Here is a 20,798-nt window from a genome sequence, read left to right as displayed (position 1 = left end):
TTCACAATTCACATGAAAATAACGCTCACTTGCACAAAAAGGGTTCCGATAAAATCAGGAAGAGTCTCAATTTTTATGGGATACAGCAAATATCTGAGTTATCCTCCTGCTGTGCAAGGGGAGAGGAGGGCTTCAGCATGAGAGCTGGGGGTGACTCTCTCCTGCGGTGTGTGGGATGCACGTGGGGAAGGACTGCAGTATGGAACGCGCTTCTGCAGAGGCTGAGGAGACGGCCTTGTAACGCCCCTCATTTCCCTTGTGTGTTGAACTAAACTGTCTTAAACCACGCGTGTGATGAGTTCGTATGTTTTCATGTGGCCTCAGTTGCTTCAGATGGATGTGCAAAGACACCCAGGGCCTGGTGTAGGCTGGGCCACTTAGGAGAAGAGAAGGCTCCAGGGAGATCTTGTAGCAGCCTTCCAGTACTTAAAGGGGACCTACAGGAAAGATGGGGAGGTGCTCTTTATCCTAGTGATAGCATGAGAGGTAATGATTTTGAACGGAAAGAGGGGAGATTTAGATGAGATATTAGGAAGAAATTCTTTCTTGTGAGGGCGGTGAGCCCCTGGCGCAGGGTGCCCCGAGAAGCTGTGGCTGCCCCATCCCTGGAGGTGTTCAAGGCTGGGTTGGACGGGGCTGGGAGCGACCTGGGCTGGGGGGAGGTGGCCCTGCCCAGGGCAGGGGGGGGACTGGGTGATCTGTAAGATCCCTTCCAACTCTAACCATCTGTGATTCTATGAAAAATTTTTAAGAACTTAGCACTGCAACTCACAGGCCTCGGAATTTTTTCCAATGGGAAATGAGTAGAGAAACAGTAACACTTAAAGCAGTTCTCCCTCATGGATCCTGACCTTCCTCAATCCTTTCACTGCACCAAAACCGACAGGCCGCTCTCTGGAAGTGGAAGAATCCAGAGCTGTATAAAAGCTCCTCTGCAGCCTCATCCCTTATTCCCCGGCCGGGAGTCGTGGGGGAGGCAACGGTGCTTCTGTTGCCCGTTTGCAGGGGGCGGCAGGATGGAGTGCCAAGGCAGAGCTCTCTGCCTCATTTAGTCCAGCTGGTAGATAACAAACCAGGGGCCATATGGCACTTCAACACCCGGATTTCTGTGGCTGCGGTGGAGCAGGGGCGGAATTACTGGCCAAAGGGTGGCTGTGCTCCAGGCCGCCGGGGGAAGCAGACCCCGCGGAAGGCGGACAAGCCTGGCTCTGTTAAGGTCAGGGAGGCATTCGGTGAGCCATCTTCCTGTCAACTTTGCTCTGTGTTGCCTGGCTTCTCCCGCTGCCTTCTGTGCCTCCGTGACAGCTGTATGATAATTAGTCCCCGCTCTAAGCTGATTGACTGTGAATAGGAGGCACGAGGAGGGGGTAAGCAAGTGGTCCCCGGGGGCCAGCAGTCTTCCTTCGCCCGGTGCCCCTTGCTTCAACAGGAGCCAACGGCAGCGCTTACGGCTTCCCAAAAAGGAGTAGGAGGGGTAAAGGAGAAGGGGCTGAAAAAGAAATCCCTCCTTCCCCGCCAGCCCACGGTGCTTAGCAGAGATGCTACTCTAGAGAGCGAACGGAGAGAGAGAGGACACGGAGCTGCTCCCCGCTCTCTAGGCAAGAGCGGCCAAACCTCCCTGGCAGCTGACACCATGAAGATTTTCGGCAGGCTTGAATACCTCCTGGTAAGGAGACTCCTGCAGGGTCGGCTTGACTTGGGGAAAAAGTTTAGAGGGCACTTGTCCCTGGGGGAGAAAGGACTGTGCCCGTAGGACCTCGCTTGCTGAGGTGACCCAAAAGCAAGTACCGCTTTATTACCGCAGGGAGAGCAAATGTGTTCGGTTCTGTTTCTGGGATGGAAAAGCCGTGGGACAGGGCACAGGTCTCTGTGCATCATCTGCTGGCAAGCTGCGGAGCGGGGAGATCATTTGGCATTAGGAAATTCAAGAAACAAAAGGTCTGTAAATGGGATTTGGCCAGAATGAATGAAAGCTGTCTGCGCAGAACGGGAATGTAGGTGGGGGAGCCCTCCTCCAAATTCCATCTGCCGCTGAGGGTCTTGGATTGTACACAGTATATACACAGAGGTAAAAATAGCCAGATAGAGAAAAGCTTGAAATATATTCAGGCACTAGAAGAGAACGGAATGTGCATGCCCCGGTGTTTGAATGGAAGGGGGGTGTGTGCATCTTTAGGGAATGTGAATATTCCTCTCACTTACCTTCTCTTTAGAATCGGATAGCCAAACTAGTCACATACAATTTTTAACTTGCCTCCAGGAGAAGTTCTTTTCACTCCATGGATGTATACATAACATTGTTAAAGTGTCTGTAATATTATTGTTAAATGCTGAACATTCTTGGATACTTAAAGAGGGCACTTTTATACAAAAGCCTTTGTCTTCTATGGGGGAAAGCACGTAGTGAGTGTGTTGTCGCTTATCCTAAATGGTGTTGGTTGATTGATTGAAAATAAATTAACATGGAGGTTTGGCAGTAAGATGTGTTTCTCTGAATATCTGAAAACACCTGGGCTGAAACGATTCACTGGTCATGACTGCCTGGTTTGGATAGTGTTTTCTATCAGTAGAAATCAAAACATTGTGCAGAAAAGGACAGTAGCGTTATTTCCACGTTGAATTGATAAACTGAGGGAGTGACGCTGTGACTTTTCAGGGAGGGCCATTGCCATAGTGATTGTGTTTGAAAGAATTTTAAGGAAGCGTTGGTATTTTAGAGAAAGGTTCTATTTGTCCTCAGCCGGGTGTTGTGCCCTTCGGGATAGGAATGAACCTACACTGAAGACCTTCCTACTTCAGCAGGCGTGCTCTTAGGCAGGACTGACTTAGAAGATACCCCCCTCCAAGGATTCCAGGCTGATGAGGGGCATCTTCACTCTTCGTATTTAGTCTGTTCGCTGAAGCTGGAGGCTTATTTAATTTCATCAGCTGTTTTCTCTGCGTGAAATGCTGGCTACACAGGAGCAATTGGAAGAGTTTGTCTGTCCTCTGCGATGCAAGCGCTCCCTGTGCACGCTGTGTGGAGATGGACATGGGAGTTATTAACCGAGTGGGCCATGAGGCTGCCTTCAAATAGGGGGTGTTTTTTCTTCCCTTTTTTTTTTTTATTTTTTTCTTTTTTTTCACAGGTCTGTGTGTGCCTGTGCTGGGTTTTTGCTTTCCATTTGCTGGTTTCAAAGTGTCTGCATTAATATCCTTTTTCACATCCCTACGGATGTGTCTCTTGGAACGTGTTACTTCATTGTTGCTTCGGCACAGCATTCAGTGTGCTCCCATGGAAACCATTGTGATGTCATTTCTAAGAGAATATCAGTTCCCAGGCAGCCTCGTGTGTAAACTCAGAGTGACAGGACCGAGGAGGAGAGGGGACAGTGAGACAAGATTGGTGTGATTTACTGAAAGTCGGTGAAGGAAAGGGAAGCAGATGATGGCAGAGATCTGGTTTCTTATTTTGGAAGACGTCCGATTTATTTTACCAATGTGTGATCCAACATGTCGCTGCTGTTGCTAATCATGATTGCATATGCGGTTGTAGCCAAAGCTGCTCAGATCCCAATCCGAGGCAGCCTTTTCTGGGTCAAGCATTTTCTTCATATTACAGAGACAATGAGGTGCTAAATGCAGACTTAATAAATCAGTCCAAACTCATTTAGAGCAGACTTGCCTACTCTGTCTACACTGTAAAAGGTAGCTTATTAAAATCATGCATTAAAATCCCATATATAGCCAGAAATGGAAAAAGAGGGAACAAGAGAAAGCGTATGTGTGCGCTCCCTTACCCTGCTTTGCCAAGGGTAAGATTTGATTCAAGAAAGTTACTTTGGCTGTTGTAGAATGGGCGACACATTCGCACCTCCCAGACATCGCCCCTTGGCTTACAGGGCTGGAAGGTTTAGATTTCCTCGTTCTATCTGGAGTCACAGTCCACTGATGCGCTGCGTCCCTTGTAAGAGTCACGGAGAGACTTGCTGATGGCGCAGTTGATGATGTGCTTGGCAGGAGCTGTGGACCCTTCGGCTTATTTCCCGGAGCTAACAGGATCAAAATCTTTTTGTGTCGATGAATAAAGCAGATACAGGGACACGTTAACTGGCAGGTCTGCCAGTTAAGGGGATTCGTGGTCCCACATCTGTGTGGATCCAGCTGTGGCCACACACTACCGTGGTATTTCAACACCATTGGCAAGATGATCTCCTCAGACAGATTCTAAGCTGGCTTTGACCTTGCAATCAGGATTCAACAGATGTTCTTGTAACTCTTTTTCTAGAAATTTGTCCTCTCTTTTCAATGGCGGTGGTAAGAAAGTTCCCTGTATGGGCTGCAAGAAGATGTGCCCGGGAATCCATTGCTTAAGCCCATAGTTTAAGCTCGCTCTGGTGCGCTGGAAGTTTCACAATTGCACTTTGCCTTTTCGCTACCCGAGCCATTTCTGCACAGCTCCCTTTCGGCCTTTGCCTGGCTGAGAAAGGAAAAATGATACGGGTCAAGGGGATAACTTCTGGGTTTTTAAACCCTTCCCTTTTCCCTTACTTCATTTGTCTCTCAACACTCTCAATAAGGCTTCAGGTGCTTCCAAGCAGGGTGCAATGGAATGGGACAAAGTGTCCCTGAGGATCAGCCTGCCGCATGCCCAGGGATAAGAGGGAGACTGGTTCTTATCCCTTGGATCTCTCCCTTGATTTGTACCTTCTTCACAAATCCAGCTTACAGCTCCGGTCAACGTATTCCGCCCTCAGCTGCCCTGCAGTAGTTCTGTTGATAGCAGCGGAGTTGCTCAGGAATTACACCAGCAGAAATATGAGCAGAATTTGGCCTGGGGATGTTTCCTAACCAATGAGAGAACAAGGAGGAGAAATGTCTTCAAAGTAATGTAAACACGGGCCATTCTTCCCAGCAGTGTCTTTCGATGTCTGGACATCATCCAGATGACTCTCTGTCATTTTGTGTATGCGCTTGGTGGTTTTGTGTGTAACTTTCTCTTTCTAAAACCGGGCTTGGTGTGGGTTAGAATCCTTTCAAAGGTGAGGAACCACTCCATGTGCCTTCAGCTGTTCTCCTTTAGCCATTCAGTTTGTAGAGAGGTGTAATACAATGCAGACTCAATGAGGTTAAATTCACACCTGGCTTGACTCCACTGATTTTTAGTGGATTTACTCTAGTGACGCATATGGCCCATCTGTTCCTCCTGCACTCATCAGCAATATATCCTTCTTACCATCACACTGCTTGATTATGCAAGGGCAGCTGAAGAAGTCAGGTGATTATGTTTAGACCCTCCCCCTTATTTTTACCTCTTCCATGAAGTGGACTAGAGCTAAGTGGTCATTTTTAAGATGTACTTGGAAGGGTTTTGCCCTACACTTGCTGTGCCGTTTTCAACGACGCCCAGACTTTTGGGTGTTTGCATTATTTATTATAAAACAGTGCAGATTCTCGTTGTATTTTTAGAATAGTCACTTTGGAGCAGCTGTACAGAAATCCCACGTTCACATATCTACGCGTTAGAGGAAAATTCCCTCTAGCCTTTGTTTGCAATATGTACATGAAAGACATCTGCAGAAGAGGACCCCCCATGGGATTCACCCTCTTACGGCAAGAAGATTTGGGGCTGAGCAGACCTCTCTTAATTGGGTGCCTTACAGCAGTTTCTAGTGTCTAATTGGGCATCATGCTGTCTTTCCAAGGAATGACTCAGTCCTGTCCCATTATATCTCCTCCTTCTGTATCAGTATTATTATTATGACACCTCCCAGGCAAGCTTGCATCTCTGAACATGAAAATAACTCATCTTAATGAGAGTGAAATGCATGTTGCCTAGCAACACAGCATCACAAGGGTCTTCATATGCTGAGCTAGGAAAGGCACTTATCTTAATGGGGCTGTTCTCACTGCGCTGTTGTGTTCTCGAACCAAGGAGTGCAGGGGGAAATATTTGCACTCAAGAGAGAGGGAGGTGTGGGTAGAATGCATCATTAGAGGGGAATCAGTGTGTGAAGAGACAATGTGCCTTAGTTCCCCAGGTCAGAGGGAGAAGTCATTTGGGTTTCGTGACCTAGTTTCTCTTGGGAAGCAGGCAGACCCTTGCCCAGGGAGAAGGATCCCATGTTCTGTGAGAGCAGCTGCTATTCTCTCTGCTCTGTGTGTTGCTCACCAGCTGTCAGAATCCATGAGATCTGTCTGATGAATCAGTGCCAAACCTTGACAAATCAGCTCTGGCTGGTAGCATAGCATAGAGACTTGAGTGAGCAGAGATTGGAGGTGGCATCTGATGAGAGCTAATGAAAATGGAATTGATAAGTCTTCCCCCGTAGAAATCATCGTGCCTGTTCTCCTTGTGTGGAAAGGCTGGGGTGTATTCTGTTGCTGACCCCTTGCAGAACAGAGAGGTGGCAGCAGCATTGCTAACTCACTTGGCCAGTGAAAAGCAACTCTATTGCTTTATTTCCCATTGCAGGCTGCCCCAAATATTGGGAACTTTTAGCCCTCACAATGATATGCTATCTGTCTCTCTCCTTATCAGCTTCTGGGGAGGGGGGAAGTACAGCATGTATGGTACTTTTTTCCAAACAATAGGGACAGATGAGCTTGCTAGTATGAGGATAATTCGTGACTGCCATTCATGGCTGCAGCCCACTGAGGCTGTGGGTATGCTGTGACAGCTCTGCCTGAGCCTTAGCGTCTTGACATAGATGGTTTTCTCTTCTTGATGCTTTGATTAGGCTCATCTCCATCGTGGTCCTGGAGAGCGCAGTCATGTTAGAGTCTTGGCCTCTTTTTATTTGCAGGACTTCTCCTATGATGACTCGAAGGTGGAGTTTAATGTTGATGCCCCGAATGGAGTGGTGATGGAAGGCTACCTCTTCAAGAGAGCTAGCAATGCTTTCAAAACATGGAACCGGTGAGTAATAACTCATATTCCATCTGATATTTGGGTTAAGACTCTGAACACAGCTCATACTGCCTGCACAGGAATACACTTCGCTTTTAGTGAGATCTTAGGAATTGTGATTGTCACTGGAAGGATTCTGAGCTAAGTAGTTAAAAGCTAAATAGTTAAAATAGTTAAAATGAGGTTGGTTTGATAGTTTCTGCATATGGATGCTTTTAGGAACATTTTGGATGCCAGCTGAAGGAGGTGGTCCTTACTCTTTACTCAGCACTGGTGAGGCCACATCTGGAGTATTGTGTCCAGCTCTGGTCTCCCTTGCCATAGAAAGATATGGTCTTACTGGAGAGGGTCCAATGAAGGGCCGCAAAGATGATTAAGGGGCTGGAACTCTCTCATATTAGGAAAGGCTGAGAGAGCTGGAACTGTTCAACCTGGAGAAGAGAAGGCTCAGGGGAGGATCTTATCAATGTGTACCAATTCCTGATGGGAGGGAATGAAGAAGAGGCAGCCAGACTTCTCAGCAGTGCCTAGTGATAGGACAAGAGGCAACGGACACATACTAAGAACATGAAGTTTCATCTAAACACAAGAAACTGCTTTTTTTTACTGTGAGGAAGGTCAGGCAGTGGAGCAGGGTGGCCAGAGAGGTTGTGAAGTCTCCATCTGTGGAGACATTCAAAAATCACCTGGGCACAGTCCTGGGCAACCTGCTCTAGCTGGCCCTGCTTGAGCAGGAGAGCTGGACCAGATGATCTGGAGAGGTCCCTTTCAACTGAAGTGTTTCTGCAAATCTGCTCAGAACCTGTCGGCTGCAGGTAAGATCAGAACCTGAAGCCATGTTAGCATAACTCTGCATCTGAGTAAGTTCTCCCCAGAGAAACAGTATCTCACGAGAGATTACCATAGCCTAATCATCACACCAACCTGGCTGTGTGGCACCAAGTCAGCTCAGAGAAAAAGAGGAATAAGCATGTGCCTTGCTTCCAGTGATGTTTTAAGACCACGTAAATTTTCTACCAGCACGTTATAACTCACATGCTGATCTCGCAAAGCCACTTGCTTTGCAGGCCTTCGATGTTGGCGTGTTGGAGACACGTACATTAATCACAAAGAGTTAGATGCTGTGTAGTTTACATAAGTGATTATTATTTGCCTGTTCAAAACCAAGTATGCTTCTTTCTGTGAGGCTGTGTGTTCCTCTCAGGCCGCGTCATGGAATGAGACAGCTCCTGTTCTGCTGCATCTTAGTAAATGCCAGGATGGCACAATTTCCACAATGGAAGAATGACCAGGTTCCACGCAGGGAAGATAGGGCACAGTGCAGCTCGAGTCTTGCCCTAGGAAAGCCGCAAAATTCATAACAATTAAGAGGAATACCTAACACAGCAGGACGTGCCACGAGTATCAAACCTGTCTGATGGGACGGGGAGATATGTGAGAGTAGAAATATCAGCTGTGCTGCCGGGAGCTGAGAAATGGCTTTCTGTGCACTTACCCTGCTCTGAATAATTTATAAATATTTCATCTGGTAGGTCGCTGGGAATGCGGGGCTGATATGCCTCCTGCACTAGTCAGGAGGCTCCACAGCTGCCAGAGACCTTGGGGAAAGCGGAAGCAAAGGTTTCATGTTCTAGCCTTGCTCGATATCCGAGTGTTTCGTTTCCCTTGAGATCGTCAATGGGTTTCATACGCGGTTGTGCAAAAGGATTTAAACCTTTCCAGTGAGTTTCTAATGCATGAGATCAATACCTCTTTGACCTCCTCCTCTCACATAACAGGGAAACGATACAATATTAAGAGATCTTGTACTTGGCTGTGGGATACGCTCGCAGTATACATCATGGCAAGGCTGAAATGTGCTGCTGTTAGACTTTGGAATAAATAAACACTAAATGGTTCAGTGAACAGTTTGTGATATGTACAGAAACTGCCTGTATTTGCATGGAAAAAAGGCTTGAAACTATTAGAGGTCTCTGAATTGGTTAAACAAGTGATTCCTTCTCTCTGAAGCTTCCCCCAGTATTAAGGAGATTTCGGGCAAATTTGGTATAATTTTGTTACCCCTCAGGCTCTCTGGTCCCCTGACAGTTAAGTACTAAGTTTGCACTTGGAGGAACCAGAAGCCACAACAGCAGCTACAACAGAGCCTCTCACGGTGTTTGATTTCAGTGCTCACAAGCTGGCGCGCTGGGAAGGTATCTTAGTGGAATTTTTATCACCCTTTTAGGGTTTCCTGCTCGGGGTTTGCTAAGCAATGTATAGCCTCGCTCCATAGTCTGTCTCGTGGTGGCATTCACTGATGCCAACGTCTTTGCAGAGGAGAAGTTTGTTCCAAAACGCATCAGGCTAATGTCAAGACCAGTGCTTGACTTGTGGTAGAGATGGAGGGTTCCAGGCAACCCCCTTCTCCTGGCAACTCCCCTGGCTGTAATTTCAATGGTTGCTCCAAAGGACGCTTATCCTGGAGGGAACATGATGCTCTGGGACTTTCTGTTTTTTTCTAATGTCTGCAGTGATGTTAGTGTCAAGGGCTCCAAGTTTTCCTTCTCCCCCAGATCCCAGCTATCCTCCCCGCATCCTCCTACATCCCAGTCATACGCGGTTTGTGTCCTCCCCACAGCCATCTCGGTCTCCTCACTCCCACCCACTCTTAGCCATATCTATCCGCACCGCAGCTGTTCACGGCTCCTGTAGCCTACTCAGCACCTTCTCACTGTCACTCAGCTCCTCGCTGTTAGTGCCTCCCCCTCTCGGGAGCAGGAGGGGACAGGCGGGGAGAGCAGCAGTCCCCACAGTGCGGGATCTCAGGCGAAGAGACCCGGGCAGAAGCGTGCGCTCTGGGGGGCGAGCAGGAGAGCACAGCTGAAAGGAGCAGGAGCAGAGACCAGGACCTGAGAGACAAACCTTTCTGCTCAGCTTCGGGTGACAGCAGAGCTCCTTGAGCATAGACTGCTGCTGTCACAGCAGCTCAGAGTGATGCAGAACCATATCAGCTCATCAAAATGGGCTCCCACATCGACGGGATGGCCTCCAGTTACCTGTATTTTCCCATTTGCCCACAGACACGTCAAGTCCTTTTGTTGTCTTTTATCTCTGTTTAATATTTCAGCAGTGACAAAGGAAAGAGGATCCTGTCTCATCTCATTTTCCCAGGGAACCTAGTTCTTTTGCAAACAGAGTATGTAATATACGCTCTAGATAACATCTTGCTGCAAGCTTCTCTGATTCTTTATGCTCAAGGTGTTCCAGTACCTTCTTCCTGAAGCTTAGTGGTGGTCATGGCTTCCATTGCCCTCCATGAAGATGATCAGGTTGCTAAATCTTAGTCTGTATCTTGGAATGAGAGTAATTTGGCAGTTTGGATTTAGCACTGAAGATTAAGACACCAGGGAATTACCTCTACCATCAACATCGCATGGACCTTCTGTCGCTTGTATTTTAGTGGAAGGCTGCTGGCTGGTGGTTTGTTGCCTCTTAAGAAGGTAGACTCCCTTCACACGTGCCTGTCCGTACTCTAGCCATAGGCGACAGGAGCTTTGGCATTGTTTTGGCCTCACGTAGGCTGGAGTGGGTACAGAGAAATCAGCCTGGTGGGCAGCGTAGCCTCTATAAACAGCAAGATGTGCAACTAATTCAAATTATTTTCTCCAATGCTATTTGTAGGGCTGCCAGTTAGCAGGGTTTTCTGAGCTGGATTTTTCTTTTCCCCATCTGGAAGTTTCTTCATGATGTCAAGGAATTTCTGGCTTGTCTTATGACAGCCTGCTTGGAGAGGCAGCGGGCACACTGCATCTGGCACGGCATGTGCAAGTAATCCGACTTCCCCAGTAGGTGTCAAGTATGCCCACTGTGCACATCTGCAAGCGCGAGTGCGCTCCAACCAGCGCAACGTGTTCCATGGGCACTGGATTTACTACCTGCACCGGGCCAGGGCGCGCACACAGCCTTCTGCCCCAGAAATCGTGGGCAGTAATACGGGACTGCCCTACTCCTTTGTTTCTTCCTATCTTTTCTTCCTTCTTGCTGACCATCGGCGTACCTGGAACACTTGCCATCACGGCGTCTCAATGCCAGGAGTCATTCCCTAGGGCTGTAAATCCTTTATTTTTTCTCTGAAGGAAGGGACCGGAGAAGTGTGAGCTTTTCTTGTGACATTACTTTCCAGCTTTCTGGAATAAATTACGCTCTTTTTAAATGGCGAGATATCCTGCTCTGCTGCAGACAAACTGCCTCTCTGTAGCTCTGCTGTTCACTTGTTCTGATGTCTGTCTGTCTGTCTTCCTTCAGGAGGTGGTTCTCCATACAGAACAGTCAGCTGGTGTACCAGAAGAAGCTAAAGGTCAGTGAGGCTACCCCAGATGACGCTGGTAGATTAGCCAACTCGTCTGGTATCCTGCTTTGCCGGGGACTTCTGCGCTGTGGCGGTGGAGTGGGGTGGAAGGAGTGGGGAGGGGAATTGGATCAGAGGGACAGCAAGCCCGCTCAGGCAATACTGTGCTCCAAAGTTAGACTGTACCGAGAACGAAGTGGCAGCAGATGGTGGTGGTGGCGATCTCTATTATTCCTGTTCAGCAGAGGAAGACGGTGAAGTCCCCAGTAAGCCTGCCACTTCACCTGTATGTTGTCCTGTGCTTTGACTCTGTGTAAGCCCTTCCTATTGCCCTCGAGTTAGCCAGTGGTGGGGTGGCTCTGCTCCGTCTGGATGCAGTGTGTGCTGACCAGCAGGGTTTGGGAAAGAGTTTTCCGAGAGGGCTAATTATGACACAGATCCAGGGAGCCAACAAAGCCACCTGTTCTCACCCTTTCAGGATGTCCTCACGGTAGTGGTGGAAGACCTGCGGCTCTGTACTGTCAAGCCATGTGAAGACATAGAGAGGAGGTTTTGCTTTGAGGTCGTCTCACCTACCAAGTAAGTTTAGTGGGTTGCTTAGGCCATCCATATGGTAGCTGGACTGTGCACGGAACTGCAAGAGATTAGCTTTGAGCAGATGCTGCCCTGGGCTATTAGATGTTGACTGGGAGATGCCACTGCATGTACACCAGAATCCCTATGAAGTTCATCAGACATCAGCATAAGCCAGGTCTAGGCCACACGTACCTAATATATATGTAGACAGTGACACTGGGAATGGTCAGCTTTTCAAAACAGCTAGCAGACCTGCCTGGAGTTTTTGGAGAGGGAACACCTTTGGCGGTGCAAGCTTCTGAGGTTAATTTTTGCCTTTTTGCCCCTTTGCCAGTCAAATCAAGGTGCTGCCCCCATGGGAGTGGCTGCGCTGAGGATGAAGTGGAACAGTTTTGACCAAGACACGCACCCTGTCCTTTTGCTCTATCCAACTCATTTCCTTCCTTCACAGGAGCTGCATGCTGCAGGCTGACTCGGAGAAGCTGCGTCAGGCCTGGATCCAGGCTGTTCAAGCTAGCATTGCTTCTGCGTACCGGGAGAGTCCTGACAGCTACTACATTGAAGTGAGTGGGGGGGTCATAAAAGATCCATAATTGTGTCTCAGAGCCCTGATAGCGAGCTTTCGGGCTGTGGCAGGTCCAGGCGGGCCATTTGGAAATACTCTTCTGGCCTCAAGGACAGGAGCTGATGTCAGTGCGTACTCAAAGGCAACAACAGTTCCCCAACCGAAGCCGCGCTTACAAAACTGGGCTGGGGGAAGGGCAAGGCTCTAGATCGGTGTTGTCCTGACATCTTCGCTTTCTTGCCATCGCTCTGGGTTGATGTTACCCTAGGAATTAAGTTCCCCTGGGAAGAGCTTGCTCCCTAGCTGGGACAAGTGCAAGCAGGGCACGGTGATGGCAGGGAGTTTGGCGGATGGTGGCAGACCCCAGAGCAGGGATGGGCTGCAGCGCCTTCTTGTGGCAATTATAGAGATTAATGAGACTTTACACGTTCCCGTCTTGGATTACCTTCTTCAGGTAGTGTTTCCTATCAATGCCTCTGCTATGCAAAGCTCTGGTTCGTTCCACAGTGCTTTGCAGAATCCTATAACCCTTTTTTTTTGCCTGCAGAGACTGGACAGGACTGCTTCCCCATCAACCAGCAGCATCGATTCTGCTACCGACTCCCGGGAGCGCAGTGGGAAAGGAGAGACCATCTTGCAGAGAGTGCAGAGCATCCCTGGGAACGACCAGTGCTGTGACTGTGGTCAGCCGGATCCCCGCTGGGCCAGTATCAACCTGGGCATCCTCCTGTGCATTGAGTGCTCCGGTATCCACAGGTACTGCGTGCATGTGCGTTCTGCGCTGCCAGCCAGGGATGGCTTGCAAGCTCCGGGAAAAAACAGTGGAGCCTGAATTACAACTGACTATAGTGTTTGTACAGATAAATTAAAAAGTAATTGGTTGCTGCGGCACCTGTGTGCGCAGGTACATCACTATGCATACACATAAAACTCTCTGCTATAGCTACATCTGTATGGATAAATACATAAGAACCGGATTGATCTTGTTCATTGTGGTGCATGAAAAGTTCTGTTTTGAGGCATGTAACCATTTCAGTTTTCTTCCTTTTCAATAAATAGGAGTCTGGGCGTTCACTGCTCCAAGGTCCGATCTCTCACACTGGACTCCTGGGAGCCGGAGTTACTGAAAGTGAGTGTTGGCTTTTAACAGCGAGAGATAGACAAAGGGTGGACAGGGACTTGGTGGCTAGCTAGACGAGAGGGAAGGTGGCTCCTCACCTGAGGATTTCATTCATTCCCTGTTGTATTGCAGCTGATGTGCGAGCTGGGGAACAGTACCATGAATCAGATTTATGAGGCACAGTGTGAAGAGTTGGGACTTAAGAAGCCAACAGCGGGGAGCTCCAGGTGAGTCTGAGCGTCCACACTGGTCCTCTCAGTCCTGTGGAAAGTTGTTCATCCACACAGCAAACTCGGTACCTGAAACTCTCGGGGAAGTCGGATTAAGAGTGTGTGACTGGCCTTCACGGAGGGCCCAGACTACCTCTGGTGCACCTCAACACAATCTCTCTGTAGCTACCCCGAGCTCGACTCTCGGAAAGGTCAGTGGGAGCAGCAGCCTGGTGAGACATGCTTGGGAACCAGGGCCTGCTGGGTTTAGACTGCTCGGAGACCTTTCAAACACATCTAACAGAAGCACATGGTGTTGCCTAGGGCTGAACCTCTCATTCCAGTCTCAGTTACACCCTGTGCTGCTTAGTTTTGCTTTGAAATGGGAGGCATTTGTAGGTTTGAGAAACTCTCCTGTCTCAGTACAGGCCTCAATGATTTTTAGGACTCGAAGCCGGGTTGATACAATGACCCAGAGCAGCTCCATCTCCTTGTGGCTGTTTGCTTTAGGTGATTCGAGTGACCCTGTGCCCAGGTTTATGCTGTTCTTCTCTTAGGCAGGACAAGGAAGCCTGGATCAAGGTGAAGTATGTGGAGAAGAAATTCCTGAAGAAGATGCCAAATGGGGAGACTCTAACAGAGAATGAGCGGAAACCTCGACGCTGGTGTGTGAAGAAGTGCCAGAGACACAACAGCACCACAAAAGCACCCACAGCTCGTAGAAAGTACCGCCATGAAGCAGGCAATGCATCACCAGCCATGTTGTCCTCAGGTGGGGACCTCCCTTGCCCCGTTCCCCATGCAGAGCTGTGCTGGCCTGCCCACCACCCTTTGTAGGTGTGTACACAACTGCCCTAATAACATGCGAGGCCCTTTCTTTCTCTAGGACCTGCAGCCTGCCAGAGGTATAATCAAAAATGCTGTTGCACAAACCGTGTTGACATAGGTCTTTAGAGCCATTTCCTAACATTTTCCATCTATTTAGGGAGGTTCTTGTGGCTAAAGGAGGAGGTCATTACACTTGGGTGATCCAGCAACTTCTAAGCTTGCTTTGTGCATTTGCTTTTGTATTCCAGCTTCCTGCTTTTTAATATGTTTCAAATCCTTTTATATTTACCTGCCGGGTCTGTAAGAGAGGCCATGCTTGTCAAGGGTTCTGGCTGCTCAAAATGCCCTGGGATGACTTGGTCTGCAGTGTGTCACCACCTGTACTCAGCTCTTTGTTGTGTCGTGATGTGTGTGGGCATGAGTACGGCATTGGACATGCAAGCTCAGCCTGTGTAAATACAGCTGTAGAATCATAGAATCACAGAATGGTTTGGGTTGGAAGAGACCTTGAAGATCATCCAGTTCCACCCCCTGCCCTGGGCAGGGCCACCTCCCCCCAGCCCAGGTTGCTCCCAGCCCCGTCCAACCCGGCCTTGAACACCTCCAGGGATGGGGCAGCCACAGCTTCTCGGGGCACCCTGCGCCAGGGGCTCACCGCCCTCACAAGAAAGAATTTCTTCCTAATATCTCATCTAAATCTCCCCTTTTCTGGTTTGAAGCCATTCCCCCTCATCCTATCACTACGCACCCTCGTAAACCGTCTCATTTGTATGTTATTAAACTGTCTCACTTGTATGTTGTTAACCACGTGTTTCAAAATCTCCCTGTGTAAAATAGCAGCTACGCTGGAGAGGAAGTTCCGTCGAGATTCCCTCTTCTGCCCTGATGAGCTGGACTCTCTCTTCTCCTACTTTGACACCGGTGCTGGCTCCGGCCCACGCAGTAAGTACAAAGAAAGTGTCCCTGCTCCTGGCACGCTTTACCTCCCGGCTCTTCTAGGGCATGTGCGTTGCACCAGACCTAAGGCGAGGTATCGGCCTCACTGGAGAGAGGGTAAATATTTCAGAAGAGTGATGGGGAGTTAGTTGTACAAACTCCAACCCATTGCTCTTTTATTGCACTTATTATTTTATTACCCTATCCAGTCAGTCCCTGGTGTTTGCATTCTGGTGGATGGGATTTATTTTTTTTCCCCCAACATCTTTTACTCCCGGACTATGCATTCCATTGGCTTTTTTCTGGTTTTAGTTTTGGCTTTTAATTTTTTTTCCTTTTTTTAGCAAGTCTTACTGCGGACAATTTTTCTTTTTGTGTTTGTGACGATGAACTCCCCTCATATTCCGTCCACCTTCCTCTAGGTGCCAGCCACATCTCTATGCAGCATCCGCTAACAGGTGGCCCATGGAGTGGCAGTGGCATTGGTCCCGGTGGGAGCGGTACGCCGTTCCTCCTGGACGGAGGTAAGGTGACGCTCTGGCAGCTAGCAGCAAAAGAGACACCCAAATTTTTACTTGTTCCAAACCAACTTCAGAGGCAGTGATGTATTTTCTTTCAGCCGAATGATTGGAACCCATACGTTACCGGCCCCTTGTGGGACCGACAGGCTGTGACAGGCTTTCGAAAGGCAAAAAGCTTCCTAGGGTTTCCAGCGGCCGAGTTACTGCATCATAAAGGAACAGCTGTCCCTCAGATGAGATAAAGGATCCGATCCTGTACAGGTGGGGTCTCGTGGCAAACAGGAAATAAGAAGTGTTTACTTCAAATGCCCCACATCTGTCGCAGACTAGTCGTGTGGTCCGTTATCATACTTAGCTGAGGAGGGGTAACTTTTTAAAACTTATTAGCTCAGTTGCTTGTTGTTCTATGAACTTAGGAGAAATATTTATGGTCTTGAGTCAGCACAGCAGAAAATCACTGGCTTTCCTACCAGTACATGTTATCTCTTTGAAATCAGTGAAGAAGGTGCTTTAGTGCTTGTCTGAATTGCTGCCTTAGGGCGCAGTTTCAAGGAATTTAGCGTTATTAGCCAACAGAAACAATACTTGAGAGATGCAGGGCTTCAGAGTTGCTCAACAGCCTTATCTTGCTCTTGTAGAAGAAAATAGGAATTTTATCACTGATTCAGTAGGAACAGAACTGGGAGTTTGACGTATTCATATTCTTGTGCTATGAGCCAGATCCGCCTTTCTTGCTTAGATATAAACCTAGAGTAGTGCCACGTGGCCTCACTGGAGTTCCTCTTTACTGGTACTGACGTAGTGGAGAGCGTAGTCTCACCGAGCAGTATGTTTGCTTTCTACAAAAAACAGCAATGATTTTTCTGACAGCAAGTCAGAATAAAGATATGCGTGATACGTGCCGCTTGAAACCTTTCCTGTTGTAGCTTCGTTATGTCCTTTGGCTGTTGAACAGCGCTGAAGGATAATTTGTGAGCCGTGATTTCAGGACGACTGGTTTAGAGACTGTTCTTTATCTGGGACCCAGCTGTAGCTGCTCTGAAGACTTCAACAGGCAGCCTTAAGGTTAAGGTGTCTTGTTCTGCTATGGTTTTCAAAGCTCGGGTCTTTAGTTCGTGCGGGATTTCCTGCTATTGCTCTTCGCAAAGACTTCTCAGCTCATATTTTAGAAACATTTTGTCAGCTGCAACCTGGCTTGGGTTTCTTTCTAATCGCAGTGGTTTGAGGGCAGGTCTTGGGGTAGATCATGGGGGCTTAAACTATTGAGTTCTGGGAGGACAGACGCCCCCAGCACTTACAGTCATTGGGAAGTTAAAAGCGGCAAGAAGCCGGAGTTGCCAAGGGGGCCGGGCATCCCTCGGGGTGAAGGTGCCATCCCCGTTCCCGTAGGGGCAGTGCCTGCATGTGCTTCTTCCTTCCTTTCCGTCATTTTCTTGGCTGCTTTCAGGTGCAGGCTGGAAAAGGCACAAAGTTGCTCTGCCGCTGACACGTTATGTGTCCTTGGACAAGTTGCTTCATCTCTTCGTGACTCCATGTACATAGTCAGCTGTCTCGTAGCATTCACCAGCTGAGCAGGGAAGGTGGGAAGCGCTGTGGGGAAAGGGAAGGGATGTCTGTGAAGGTAACTGAGCCGATGGACAATGCTTTAGGAGTTTGGCTTGAGATACACACTGTTGATATTATTTAGCCCAGTCACGATCTGTAATCTGTCACAAGAGCAATGCATTGGCAAGTGCCCCAGTGACAACTGAAAAGCTCTGGGGAGAGCACGGATAGAGTGGAAACTGAGATTATTAGTGGTAAAAGCAGAGGAGTGTCTTTATTTGCTTATGACACTGCATAACCTGCTGCAAAGCTGTCTCTGCTGCTGCTCTGCTCCAGTCTCCGTCACGACGTCCCTCATGGATTGCAGCGAGGGCTGTCCTCAGCAGTCCAAAGTGCCATGGCAATGTCGGAGCATCCCTGCATGAAGGGCAGCGTGGGGACATGGACACCATAAGGCTTTGCGATTTTTCCTTGGGCAGTTTCATTGAGTGGGGCTAAAGGGGATAGCAGTCCCCCTCTCCCTTGCCAGCAGTGTCCAGTGCAATGTGTGTGTGACGTTCTGCGCAGCCCTTTTCCCCTGCGGTCTCAGCTGTGCCTGGTACTGGAATGCCTGTGTATTAAAATGGGCTTGGTTTGTCTTCTGTTGGCCCTGCAGGTCTGAGCAGTGACAGCGGACTTGGAGGAAGCACAGATGGCAGCACTGATATCCTGGTGTTTGGCTCTGTGGTGGACAGCGTGACGGAGGAAGGTGGGTGGCACGCGCTGTTGATGGAAGTGTGGGGAGGCGGCCAGTGCGGAGGCAGGATGGATGGTCAGGGCTGTCTGGTGCCAAGAACAACAGGGAGCATTAGAAATGAGAAGTTTTGGGTCATATCTCTCTCCATCCTATTTTGCCTCTTAGAGTGCGAGGTGTCAGAGGAGTCAAGTGGTGAAGCGGAGATTGAACAGGAGGCATCCGATTTGGAGGACCTGAGGGAGCTGCATCCTGGCTTGTTGATCTACAAGGCAGCACAAGCCCGAAACCTGCCTCTCATGGCAGAAGCGCTCGCCCACGGTGCTGAGATCAACTGGGTGAACGACGAAGATGAAAACAAAACTCCTCTGATTCAGGCTGTGATGGGGGTACGTTGCGCTAGTGGCTGGGAGGCCGCATTTGGGAACGTGAGGTCTTGACTCTAGCTTGGAGAGCACTGACAACGGGCAGCTTACAGCCTGGTACGTGCTCATGCGTCCTCTCGGTACTGCTGGCTGAATTTATTTAGAAATTCCCCTTTCCCTTGGCAGGGCTCCTTGATAGCCTGTGAATTCCTGCTGCAGAATGGGGCAGATGTTAACCAAAGAGACATCCGAGGCCGAGCTCCCTTGCATCATGCCACATACCTAGGGCACACCGGGTGAGTTCTTCGCACGTTGCTGTGATGTGCTCCATCACCCTTGGGCTGAGATTCAGCGTTAACGCTGAGAGTCGTGGGCTGAGGTGGGCAAAGGAGCTGGGGTTTGGTGAATTGGTTATTTGCCTTTTTATATCACATCAACAACTTGATGCTCTTAAGGATAATTGCCCCCATGATGATAGAGGGGGGGTAGTTGGGCCCCTGTACACCCGTTCCTTTCTCCACGCCACTGCAGCGTTTCCTGATTTAGACCAATGTGAGCGAAGCTGGGTCTGCCTGGGGAGGGACGGTGCCCTCTGCCCGCTTCAGGGTGGGGGGGGGGGGGAGGAGCCGGAATTTCTGCTCTCATGCTCTTTTCTTTCCCTTCTGCAGTCAGGTCTGCTTGTTCCTCAAGCGAGGGGCAAATCAGCACGCGGTGGATGGCGACGGGCAGGACCCGCTCAGTATTGCTGTCCAAGCAGCCAACGCAGACATAGTTACCTTGTAAGTGCAGCCAGGGCTCGCCAGCGCACCTATACGGGAACGCTGCCTGTAAATAGCCATCGGGGAAGGAATAACCAAACCTCTCTCCCTTGTGCTTTCTCTCTTACGTTCTAGGCTGCGTCTGGCTCGAATGAACGAGGAGATGCGAGAAGCAGAGGGTCCCTTTGGACAACCAGGTCAATATCCCAGCAACAGCCCTACTGAGCTGCAGTACAGAAAGTGTATACAGGAGTTCATCAGCCTTAATATAGATGAGTGTTAGTGACAACTCCCCCACCTCCCCCCTGCTGTCTTGAAGTTGGGCTGAATTTCGAGAAGCCCCGAGAAGCCCCATCCTTGGTATATTGGTGTTTCTTGCAGATTGGTCTGTTTTTGATGCCTGCACATATAGGTTGAGATGCACACAGGAAGGAAAAGGGGTCTTTCCTGTTGGCATTAAGTTCTCATGCTTGACTACTGGATGGTTGATTTTGCGTAGGAGACTCCTAGGGCATAACCACAGACCATGGCGTGTGGACTTGAGTGCGTGAAAAGTATGGGAGACGAATTTAACATTAAAAAAAATACAAAAAAAAAAAAAAATAGAGAAGAAAAGGAAACCCTCTATCACCAGGAGAAACCCACCAACAATACGATCAGACGAACCTGTCTCTGCTCCAGTGTAGTTACCATGCGCTGAGTTCTCGTCTGAACAGTTTGTTTGGCAGGGAGTCTGTCGTGGAGCCCTCTGTCCTGGCAGCGCGACGGGCAGCCTGCGCTCTCGGGGGACCGCTGCAGCAGCTGGGAGCTGCTGGGTCCAGTTCAGAAAACTAAAAGGTGACCTCTAAGACGGGACCAGGCTGTTTTGCGGGGCAGAGATGCTTTGCTCCAGAAGGCACAGCAGAAGGGGTAGGATTGAGAGCGACGGCTCCTCACCTTAATTGCTCTCAGGACCATACCAGCCACACTCCCCTTTTTTTGCCCTTGGTGGCTAGCTGGTCAAAGCCATAGCTCGCCTGCTTCCTGGGCCACGATGCGATGTGCGCAGTGTTACGGAAGCAGCAGTGCTAATTTTTTGAGGCTGGGAGGAGCTTGTCGCTGGCGATGGGCTTTTGTGTCAGGGAAGAAAAGCCACGTCCAACTCCCACTGCCTGACTGCCTGGCTGCACGGCGCAATGTGACTTTGGTTCAGTTCGTTTCCCGGTCACTTCGGATTTCTGACTTAGCATCTCTGTGAAGGAGACTTCTTCTTGCATGCGTACCCCTCTGTGCTCTTCCCCCGCATGCTGAAGCATGTGAGTAGGGCATCTCGGCAGCTGGCCCAGGGGCTTTCGAGTTCCCCAGTTCCAATGACCGGCAGAATCTTCTTTTTGTTTCTTTCCTTTTTCTTATATTATTCTTTGCTGGAGTGGGGGAATGTGTT

General features: G+C 49.2%; 1 protein-coding gene across 1 annotated transcript in view; it reads left to right on the top strand.

The window, feature by feature from the left end:
- ACAP3 (ArfGAP with coiled-coil, ankyrin repeat and PH domains 3) overlaps positions 1 to 20,461 on the top strand; it is a gene marked incomplete at its 5' end in the record, with an annotated part of 92,806 nt that extends 72,345 nt beyond the window's left edge. Inside the window, 14 exons of the mRNA XM_082493356.1 lie at positions 6,786 to 6,898; positions 11,177 to 11,228; positions 11,698 to 11,798; positions 12,247 to 12,358; positions 12,908 to 13,116; positions 13,420 to 13,489; positions 13,613 to 13,707; positions 14,247 to 14,461; positions 15,355 to 15,459; positions 18,175 to 18,267; positions 18,421 to 18,641; positions 18,804 to 18,913; positions 19,286 to 19,396; positions 19,511 to 20,461. Coding sequence (XP_082349482.1) covers positions 6,786 to 6,898; positions 11,177 to 11,228; positions 11,698 to 11,798; positions 12,247 to 12,358; positions 12,908 to 13,116; positions 13,420 to 13,489; positions 13,613 to 13,707; positions 14,247 to 14,461; positions 15,355 to 15,459; positions 18,175 to 18,267; positions 18,421 to 18,641; positions 18,804 to 18,913; positions 19,286 to 19,396; positions 19,511 to 19,658 — 1,755 coding nt within the window. The 3' untranslated portion in view covers positions 19,659 to 20,461. The remainder of the gene's footprint in view (positions 1 to 6,785; positions 6,899 to 11,176; positions 11,229 to 11,697; positions 11,799 to 12,246; positions 12,359 to 12,907; positions 13,117 to 13,419; positions 13,490 to 13,612; positions 13,708 to 14,246; positions 14,462 to 15,354; positions 15,460 to 18,174; positions 18,268 to 18,420; positions 18,642 to 18,803; positions 18,914 to 19,285; positions 19,397 to 19,510) is intronic.
- Between the last annotated feature and the right edge of the window lie 337 nt (positions 20,462 to 20,798).

Source organism: Vanellus vanellus (assembly GCF_965231255.1).
Source record: "Vanellus vanellus genome assembly, chromosome: 20".
Taxonomy (NCBI): domain Eukaryota; kingdom Metazoa; phylum Chordata; class Aves; order Charadriiformes; family Charadriidae; genus Vanellus; species Vanellus vanellus.
The sequence above is the reverse complement of the archived record's forward strand: the minus strand, read 5'-3'. Positions and strand labels throughout refer to the sequence as shown.